The sequence below is a fragment of the Haliaeetus leucocephalus genome, unplaced genomic scaffold (genome assembly GCF_000737465.1).
Source record: "Haliaeetus leucocephalus isolate CR32 unplaced genomic scaffold, Haliaeetus_leucocephalus-4.0 Scaffold167, whole genome shotgun sequence".
In the NCBI taxonomy this organism is placed as follows: Eukaryota; Metazoa; Chordata; class Aves; order Accipitriformes; family Accipitridae; genus Haliaeetus; species Haliaeetus leucocephalus.
In genome coordinates, this window is record NW_010972603.1 from 1,087,241 (window position 1) to 1,098,256 (window position 11,016).

The 11,016-nt window shown below is 38.8% G+C and overlaps 1 protein-coding gene across 1 annotated transcript in view; it reads left to right on the forward strand.

Moving 5' to 3' along the window:
• Positions 1-11,016, forward strand: part of CAMK4 (calcium/calmodulin-dependent protein kinase IV) — a 172,890-nt gene that overhangs the window by 95,924 nt on the left and 65,950 nt on the right. The window contains exons 3-4 of the mRNA XM_010563452.1: positions 2,141-2,203; positions 2,862-2,944. Of these exons, the coding sequence (XP_010561754.1) occupies positions 2,141-2,203; positions 2,862-2,944 (146 nt within the window). The remainder of the gene's footprint in view (positions 1-2,140; positions 2,204-2,861; positions 2,945-11,016) is intronic.

Here is an 11,016-nt window from a genome sequence, read left to right on the forward strand (position 1 = left end):
GTACAGCTTCTTTCATGTTTGTTACCAGGCACACTTGATGCGCAAACATTTTCAAAACTGCAGAAAACAAACTCTAGGTTGTTCAGTTTGTAGTGGTACTTTTGGATAAGTTAAATTGCTCTGTCTAAACACCTCTTCTGGGGAAATGACTGTCCATGCAATATTGTACATTAATTTTTCTGATCCTGTCTGAGGTGCAAAGCGTATGAAAACAGTGCAAGTGTGTATTACTCGCTGAATCATCAACAGCCCCTTGCTACCCAGCAGTGAGCTTTCGAGCCCTTGACTGTGCGTTTGTACTCACAAAAGTAACCCAGAGTTGAATAGCGGCACTGATGCCAAGGGGACGTTGAAACCAAGTAAGACCACAGGCTGGTGTTCGCAGCATTTTAGGAAAACTGCACAGGAGTCCATTCTTCAAACCTGCTGCTCAGGATGTAGCAGGCAAGAGCAAAGAAACACTTGCATTCAGAGGAGAAGGCAATGAAGTTTATAAAGCCTGTGATGGTCACAGAGTGTCCTGTGTTTGATCCCAGGGCAGGCATTTACCTGTGAAGATTTACTTATTGACTGTGTTCTTTACCTCCAATTAGGTGTCCAGATAATGGAATATGTCATTCCTCTTTGATATTTTCTTTCTGCTGCTTCTCGCATGCAATGAATTGGTACAAAGTAGTTTTTCCTTTCTTTCATTTTGCTTTCTGGCAGAGCCACTAAAGGAGGTTAAATGTTAATGAATTTCAAGAAGTCCCTAAGGGCTCTAGTTCTCCATTCATTTACACCACTGTCAGAGCACTGTGGCATTACCAACCTAGAATCATTCCTGATTGGCACAAGGGGAGAATCAAATTCTGCCTATCCTGTAGTTTTGAATGTGACTGATACTTGGATTTTGTTGTTGCTGGAAAAAAACAAAATACTGAAAAGTACTTCTCTTCTTTCAGGTGATTGAAAAGGGGGATTGTTTTTTAAGCATGTGTCTTCCTCAATAAGAATTTGAAGGTAGTTTTATGTCCCTTTGAAAGGTTTATGTATTATGACTGTTCATTTCCCATATGATGTAAAAAAAACCCCACCAAAATGTGTTTGATGAAAAGCCTCCACTGAAATAATCCACACAACCGCCCTCCAAATCTTCTGGTTGACATCATCGGTGTCGTCAGTTTGGAAACAGGTAGTAACTTAACTTGCTGACTCTCATTCATTTTGTAACCCCTGAGATGAAGAGTGCTGCAGAAGAAATATGTTTATAATTGTCATCAGCATAGGATTTCTCTAGGGTTTGTGAGAATATTTGCAAACTAGATAGTTTCTTCTTAAATGTATTAATTACCTTAGCAACATTAAAGCATGGATAATTTGCTTATGAGCATTTTCCTTTCTTGCTTGCTTAAGCATTCAAGTTCTGGGAGAGCTGCAGTTGTTTTTCTAGAGTGAAATACTCCCTAGGTCTGCATTTCTTGTGAGAAATGACAGGTGTCCCCCAACAGGACATAGGTTGTGCCTGGATTGTTAAAGACTGCAATTTGAGATGGGAAGGAAAGGGAAGGGCTAATCTTCTCAGAGGTTTAACCAAACAGATAAGTCTTTTGCGTTAATAGGCCATTCTGTTATGTATCTGAAGCAAGTTGAAGTTAAACTCTATACCCTGTCTGTGGCTAGGGGTGTTTGACCTTTGCATCACTTCTTTGTTCTAAACAGTATGTTACACTGCTTTGATGTGCACATCCTATGTGCAGAAACCTTTTTCCAGTACAGCTGCTGAACATCGTGTCAAAAGGAAGCTATCCTGGCATAAACTGAACCAACATAAGTAGCGATAGATAAGGGCAGAACTTGAGTAAAAATAGGAATTTTAGCACCTTTTTCAGATGTCTTTCCTATATTCTACTTCTTGTGTGACTTACATGTACATTTGTAATCATTTTGGTAGATGCAGATGTTTTTCTGTTATAGTATGTCTCATGTTAAAGGAAAATTATTCCTTACAGTATATTTGACTTGTGTGTCTCACATCAACTTATTCTCCTAGGAGATCTAGAAATGCTGTTCATACATATTTTCCTGTGATGCAGCTAGAAGTTTCTATGGTGAACATAGAAATAAATTTTTCACATTTTCCCTCCCCACTTTTAACCAGGTAGACAAGAAAATTGTCCGCACAGAAATTGGAGTTCTTCTTCGCCTTTCACATCCAAACATTGTAAGTTTAGCCTTGTTCTTTCACTCACATTTGTTTCTTTAGTTTTTTAAAATACTTTCTGTTCCTGAGAGATGGCTGTTGTGGTTCACCTATACAGACTTGGGAGAGTCCTGGACTAAAGCTTTGGGTTCTTCTCATGAGCACATTAGCAGCTCGTTATGGAAGACTGTTGAACTATACTTACACTTTAAAATAAATTATTGATGTACTGACAGAGTTGAGTGAAAAACTATGCAAAAGAAGTTCTGCAAATGAAAGGGGAAGTTGGTGGTGTCAATCCTTGGAGAGTGGGGAAGGTCTTACATTCAGTTACTCTGGAAGATTGGCAGACGGGTGTTGACAAGCACTAATGAAAGCAGCTCCTTAAACTCCTGTGTTACATAGAGGTTGCTGAGGTATAAGAAGCATGAAAATAACAAAAAAAAAAACCCAAAAAACAAAAAAAGAGAGAATACAAAAGTTATAAAGCTGGCAAAAAAGTGTGTGGGAGAGAACATGCACCATAACTTGCTCAACTGCAAGGTAGATGGTGCACCAACTTCAGTTGGTACCATCCTCTGCTTTATTGACTATTGTCTGTTTCCTGCTGTTGGCCCTGTGATATGCTCACCAAGAAGACAAATAAGCAAAATTAGTTCTTTTTGTTATCTTTTACCAGATAAAACTGAAGGAGATATTTGAGACCCCTACAGAAATCAGTCTTGTTCTGGAATTGGTCACAGGTGGAGAACTATTTGACAGGTAAGTTACCTGTATGCAGCTTGCTCAGTAACTTCCTCAAGGATGTTATAGTCCAAATTTCTTCTCTGCATATAATCCTCATGTTAGTAATTACTGGAATTATTTCATCACTATATGGTTTATTCACATGAGTAAATATCTGCAGGAATTGGCTTGAAAATGTGTTTGGAAATGTGATTATCAAGAGGTTTTATTTGAAAGGATGCATGAGTTGAAAATGGAGGAAATCATCAGTAAATTCTGAAGAGCACACACTATTGAAAGGTGCTCAGCAGGTGTATAACATCAGCATGTGCTAGAGCAGACAAAAGGCAGGAAAAACTGCAAAATTGCATTGACGGGTCATCATGAAATATGGTAGGTGGCAATCAGCATGCCAGGAGGATAGTGTTATATCAGATAAAAATTTAGTAAGCAGAGTAGCAAGAAAGAAATGGTGTTTGGTATTTATCAATGTATTTATAAAACCTCTGGTTTTGTAACAAAGGTTCTGCAAGTCAACTATTGAGTTCTGAAGGTATTGCTCATAAAGCTGCACATGCTTGTGGTATAGGTCCATATGGATAAAGTGAAATAATTCTCTAGTAGTGTTGGGGTGATATTTTACTGGTAGGGATTTGGTTTCTTAGAGCAAGAGAAGATACAAAAAGCATTTGATAGTGGGTTGAGAATATCAATTAATTGACTGGTGTTGGTGATTTCCAGCTCATGTAAGGACAGGTTATTTGATTTCATTCTTCCGTAATTAAAGTTTAGCATTTTTGAGGGCTGTTACACCAATATGCATCAAAGACTCAGTCTGAAAGTTTTGAGAAAACAAAACCATGCTTTTTTTTTGTACCATGATCATAGCTACAACCTTGAGATAAACTATTTCTGAACAATAACAAGAAAAGCAACTCCTCCTGTAACATCTTTAGTTCGACAGAAGAAAGGTCCATACTCTCTCAATACTCAGCCAAAGCAATCAGGAGAAATGTGCTGCAAGTTATAAAACCAGGAAGTGCCCAGTCCTGAGCTAGAAAGGATGCTGCACAAGACGCCTTACCTTTCACATAGCCCTTTATATATCCTCGTGGTTTCAGATTGGGTGGTTTTCAGGAAGGCTGGATACTTTACAGAAGTCTTTGATGAGAAGAGTTTGCAAAGGGAAAACACAAATGTGCCAGCAAAATGGTTGGTTCCTGACCAGCAACCATTTGTGTGGTAGAAGAACTGAAGATAAAAGACTACATGGGTTCCAGGATGGGGAATTGCATTATTTGACGGAACTAGGATTTAATATTACGACATTTTGAACATTCTGTAATCTGTACTCAGGAGTGATTATGGGATTTGAGCTCTCAGACTGATCTTTCCTGAAAATTGTATGCTTAATCCAGTAGTTTGGCTAGGACAAGCTGTCTGGCATTGCCTGACAGGAAGCAAAGCCATTTACTCACTTACTAGAATCACGGTGCCTCCTTGTGATGCTACGAATGAGCACTAATACTGTGGAGGTCTGAATTCTGCATCCTCCTTTTCTCCATACACAACAGAACTGGAAACTTTGGCAATACAGTCCTCTCTGATCTGTGATTTGGAAAAAAACAACCAATGAAACAAAAACCACAGAAAGCCATTTTCAGCTGTTAAGCTAGCAGTAGGAGTATTAATTTACTCTTCAACCTTAAACCAAAAGTAATTTCATAGAAGTATGCAGCCAAGATGTTCTGCACTAGTCACTCCAATTAAGCATTAGCTGTCCCTTTCTTCTCTTTCAACTGGGCTGAAAGATTAACGCTTGCATTGTGCTGTACAATGGCTGCCCTCTGAGTTTTAGTGAGGGTAAATTTAGCTTTCTGTCTTAGGGCAGACTTTCCCTCTCATGCTTAATCTTTTCAACCCATACATCTTTTTATCATGCATGAAGGAAATGTCCTGACTTACAGAGGAGCCTTGTGCACTCTTTCCTCTGTGCTTGCATGACTTCTGTCCCAGGAGAAAGCAAAACGACCCTGGAAAATCTCCAGCTGAGCAGTGGGGTTGTGTCAGTTGTGGGGGGAGAAATGTGACCCTGTCTTGAGATCCACCCTATGGCTGTCCTCAAGACAAGACCCTGTACAGAGAGTGTGTAGGCAAGCAGGACCCCAGTGTGGTCAGGGACCACCCCAAGGGTTTGGAGGACCTTATGTGCTTGGTGCACAGCTACGTGGCTTTGTAAACCATCGTCCATACACAGGCAGCAAAGCAACTTTTGTACTCTGGAGGAGTTACTCTTATGCCTCTTTCAAATTAGCTGTCAGCAAATGATATGACTAGATCTATTACACAAATGCATCTGCTCTCCTTACTGTAAACATCTTCATTGCTGTTACTGTTACTGCTAATTCTGGTAATATGGCAGTACTTTTTATATCAACTGTTTTATTGCTCTAGTTTTCTGCCATCCCTGATGCCTGTTCTTCTTTTGGATAGTATTTGAACTGCAGATGAGTAAGTACTGTCACATACACATTCCCCTTATCATGAAGATGATTTTATAAATACCCAAGATCTGATTAGTTTTCTAGAATCCTATTAGCATTGTTGATGTGCTCCTGGTTTCATGCCACTCAAACATAAAAGTTCTGGGTAATAAATTTATTCACTTCACCATATTTAATATTTCTCTCAAATCATCCATGTTATTGCTAAAATGAGCCTTCATCATGACAATTTTTCAGTTGTGTTACCAAAAAGGAGATAAATTCAAACAAAAATATCGGTTACAAATCTGAGTTAATACAGCTGAAATCAGGTTGGTTTGGGTTGTATTTTAAAAAAGAAATCTGTTTCCCAGACTCCATAAATCATGTTGTAGGTCATACCCTGACATATAATATTCCACCATCCCAAACACAACAAATATAACTCTACACTGAATTGGAGAAGTTTGTGTAAATTTGAATATTTATTGCCAGTTTGCATGATGGTTTTTGCCAACTCAGTAAGTGAGCAGTGACAAAGAGCTTTTGAAGTTAAGACAGACCAATGGACAAACTGACCAAAACAAAGGGAGAACTGCAGTAGGTCTAAATTAACTGATATTCTAGTTCTTTCCAGATGCTGCATCTCCAGCCCAGTGCTGCTGGCACATACGACTTTGACATTTGCTTGGCCCTCCTCTTTCCCTCCTGCATGTTTAAAACAGAAATGCATGGTTAAAGTGCATTTGAACCAGCAGCGTTTTGGCAGAGTCCCAAGGGATGACCCTCTGGTATGACTCTGAGTGTCCCAGCAGAGGTGTGCCCAGCAGCACACATTTGTGTTTCTCATGCAGCCACGATACTGAGAGCAGGGTGCCGTCACACCAGTCCTCACCCAAAATCAGCACAGCTGTTCAAATCCGCAGCAGAGTGATCACTCTAACATTTGAACAGTGTTTAAAGGGCTGTGTTTCCACTATACTTGTGGATAGGAAATTTCAGGACTGGGAGCAAAGTGGCAGGCAAAGGTCAGTAGGTCAGTTTTCATCCCTTTCTTGCATCTTCTTTCTCACCTCATCTTCTTATGAAGAATGTTGCAGAACCATAGTTCAGATCATAGACACATCTTTTTACATGAGAAGTTTCAGTGATGGAAAGACATAATGAAATTTGGTTTTATTAAGTTTTTGGATGACATCCTATTGTGCAGACAGAATAAAGTAATAAACCTTATGTGGATACTTTTAAAAGGCAGATTTATAGTCAGAAAGCTTTTCTCCATTTCAGTTCTCCATTTAACAGGAGAAAGCTAGGGGCAGAGTTGGTGGAATTAACCCTTTAGATACTTTCAGATAGATGGGACTGGATTTGAGCTCAAATAAAATGTATCAAATATTTTAATATGAATCGAAGATCACAGTGCATAAGAGTTTAAATGCAGTGACCAGAAGGGAACGTAGAATGAATTGACACCACAAAAATTTATGTAGTTTTCCTGGGAAAAAAATAGACTCATCTCATTTATATAGGCAAATTCTTTGTCAAACTAATTGCCTTTGTAACACATTTTTATTAATAATCAGTAAAACTTATGCTGTTCAAAGATTTGATTAGATAAGTAGCCAGTGGCCTCACTTTGTGAACCCCTTTGATTATTACCTCTTCAATTTCCTTTATAGTTCTTCCTTTTTAGAGAAATGATGATTCTTCTTAAGATTGGTTCAGTTATATTTTTCTCTTGCCTCTTCCTTTTGTCCTCTGTTCCTTCATGGTTCTTCACTGAAATGTAATTTCTTGGTACTGTTAACTTTGATTTTCTTTTCTATCACATGGTGTATTTCATCAGATTCTTGGTCACTTTGTTTATCTGGCTTTGCTTCTAACAATTAACCTCTTTATTGTTACAGGCAGTAATAGGTTTTGCAGCACAGTGAACTCTGATATGTCTTTTATGGGCTAACTTTTTTTGAAGTTGTTTTTTTCCATTCAGATTTTATTCATATCTATTGCCTTTCAGCTGAATCACCAACGTATCACTTTTCCAAATATTAATTTCAGCAAAAACCATCAACTCTACTTTAACTTCATTTTAGTCAGAACACCTGCAGATTGATAAGAATAGATTTTGTTATTCTTCTTTCTTTTTTCAGCTTCAAATGATGATGTCAATCCATACGTTCTCCTTGTCTGTACTTTGGCATCTTTACCACAAACTCTCCTGTTTCTTCCTTCATCTTATTATTAAGTGCACCAAACATTGTCTAAAAATACCGCTTATGGCTGACAGTCTCTTGACTCACTTTCATTTCAGATTTCATATAATTTCCTCTGAACTATAGAGTCAAGCTGATACTATCTTCTTTTATGGAGTGTACATTAACAACAATATTAATTACTTGCTCTAAAGAACTTGCCTTTTTAAGAGATGCGGGAATGAATACCTCTTACGGACAAAATTTCTTGAAGCCTTGCCACGCTTCAGGCACACCTTCTTGTTTCTGCTTATGGAAATTAGTATTGCTAAGGGACATAAAAAAAGAGTCAAGGAATTAATCAGTCACTAAAGTGGTGGTCTTTTATAAACTAGTGGCAGAGTAGCATCTTTTATGTGTTTCTGAGCTGGTCTCATTATGTGGTGGCACTCTGTCTTCTGAACAGGGGTCAGAGCAGTTCTTTGGACTCTATTTCATGTGAGCAAGTTACAGTCCCCTCACTCAGGACTTGCAAAAGCAATAAAAAAGAGTTCTGACTTGACTACACCAACTATGCTCTATTCTCTGAAATCAGAAGACAACACACAAATTAGCACTGGTAAAAGGGCTCCTCAATGTCATAATAGCTCATCTAGTGTCTCTTGATTTCAGCTGCAGTAATGATAAAACCCAGTAATTTAAGAACAAAGAAGTGCGCGTTAATGCTCATTTTTAGCTTTTCCAATGTAATTTGGTGTTTCCTTCCTGTAGAGAGTAGTAATAATGCCTTTACACTTTTTTGTGGTCAATGACTTATTTTCTCTCACTGGACAGAATTACTTTAAGTCAATATCTACTGACTACAATATTCTGTTCAAGATAAGAGATACAAATGATTTTTTGTAAATATGCATAGGATACTAGTTATGGTGTGGTCAGTGTATACACTTAGAATTAGGTGAAACACCAGGCACCAGAGGGAACACACTTGCAGCTTTATAAACAACTAAATTACTCAAGCAATGATGATGGTGCAATTATAATACTGGCTGGCTTCCTGCCACTCTCTAAATGTGAGCTGATGTGCCATTAAAGGTTCTCCGGTTTTTAACTCCACTGTGGAAGGCTTTTTACTTAAAACATTTTAATTTAAAATGTCCTCTTGCCTTTTGTTTTCCTTGGTCGAGATAACTTTGCAGGAATTGTTAGCATGGGTATGTCCTAGTTGGGACCCGCCTGTATGTTGCTAGCTTACTCTGGGAACTGGGCAATCCTTTTGGAGGTAGGACACATCAGTGCCTGTGAAGGTCTTTAGTTTGTTAGATATTGTTAATACTGAGACTTTTTGTGATTAGAGCATCTGTGACATACTTACTCTCAGTTTTCTGCCACAGACTGACCATGGTAATATAGACACACATGGTGTGGATGCCAGACAAACTAGGAGAGATACACCTGTTAAATTAAATAGGAAGCTGATTAAGCATTAGCTGATTTCCTCAACTGTTAACAAATTTAGCTTTCATATTTGTTTGAAATGTAGAGAGGTTTTAACAGCTCTGTGCAGGTGACAGACAAGTTGAGGTATGTATATCTACAGCCTATGTAGCTGTAGCTTACATATATGCACACAGGAAGCCTCTGACTGATCCAAGAGCTAACGATGTGTCTTCTATGCCTTGATTCAACACCTTTCCTGAAATTATAAAATCACTTAGGATGTGAGTGCTTTGTACATTTTGTTTCTCATTGCTTTTTCTGTGTACTTTATGACAAGAGTATAAAGGGAAGCCAAAATTTTTTAGAAAGAAATACAGTTATCCTAAATATTCAGAGCACCAAAATGCTTGTCCTAAGTGTTAATTCAGCTGATTTTTTTAAGAAAGCCTGAAAAGCAAATCCTTTTCAGCTAATGTACTTCTCAGTTCAACGTTGAACTTTAGCTGCTGGAGTAAGGAATGTGTTGCACATCCATGCACTGTAAGAGGTGTCAAGGCACCAAAAGAGGACTGGAACAGATGAAACTGAAGTAATCCTGAAATGAATGATGATAATATGAATACTCCTGTGAATTGTGACATAAAGTGCTATATGTTATGCAAGTAGTGCCCAGTTTCAGAATTTGATGGCTGTTTGTTTCGCTCTTATTAGGAAGTAAGCAATGTGCCAGAGTGAGCTCTGGGGCAATGTATTTAAAACGTCATGGCAGCTACAGCTGTGCTGGTTTGTCATGGAGGGCTGGAGCAAGCAGGTTGTTCACCTGAGTTCGGGCGGTATCCTTCAACCATCCTTGGGGGTCCAGGTTTTGGGGTTTTGTTTCTTAAACACCTCTGTAATCTTCTTATGTAGGCTATTCCAGTGGCTCTCCAGCCTGGTAATTAGATTCAGTATTAGGAAAAACTTCCTGCAAATTTGGCCAAAATCTGTTTGCCTTGTCCCCAGCAGGTACAGAAAAGGTGATTACTTCCTTCTTTATAGCAAACTTTCACACAGTGGAGGACTGCAGAAGATTGTATATTCACAGTCCCTGCAATCTTTCGTCCCCAGCTGTGTTTCCTATGACTCAATTACGGTCTGTTGAACTTCCTCCAGATTCCCACATCTTTCTTATAATGTGGTGCCCTTAGCTAAACAAAGAAATCCAATGGAAGCCCCACCGGTTCTTGGCAGGGCAGCTTCATCAGTGCCCTCAGTGCTGCTTTTTGCCCCTCCACAGGCCACTGCCTCCTTTGCAAGCTGCCAGTGATCCTTCTCTTTGCCCCCTCCCTGTTGCTTACCAGACAGGACCTGTGAAATGCTAAAATAATTCAGTTTGTCGCATTGCCTCACACAGTCAGCTACACAGAAACTTCTGTTTGAGAGAGAAGTTTGAGCTGCTAGTTCAGGAGCACTGTGGTTTCACAACCTCTAGTATCAAAGACTATTATTTTTAAAAATGTCTACTGACATTAAGATCCTGAAAGATGAACCCATCTTTTTGAAAATGGTGGGCACTGAACTGTTCTTACTAATTTCACTGCAGACACCTGAGTGATTGCTACTTTTGAAGGTGTGGCCATTTATTTAGTCTTACCCAGCCTTTTAATGTATTATTCCTGATTTTCCTACAAGATTTTTCTAGTTCTGTGGGTGCTATAGAAACACTAAGTAGAAAGTAGAAAGAGAGTTAAAGAGGGGAAAACAAACTCTAGTATAAGAAATATGCAATCTTTCTTTAAATTCTCCTGCATGCCATAGTTACCAGAAACTGCCTCTTACTTAATAGTGATGGGGGGAAAGTAGTTTTCCTGAATGCAGTGCAGCGTGTCATTTCTAAACAAGGTATTGAAGAAATACATCTAGTTTGTTTGACTTGGAGTCAGATCCAAACTCAGTTCTGTATTGCCCATTATCCTTCTTCAGATCATGGGGAGGCAGCTTGAGTCATTAGCGA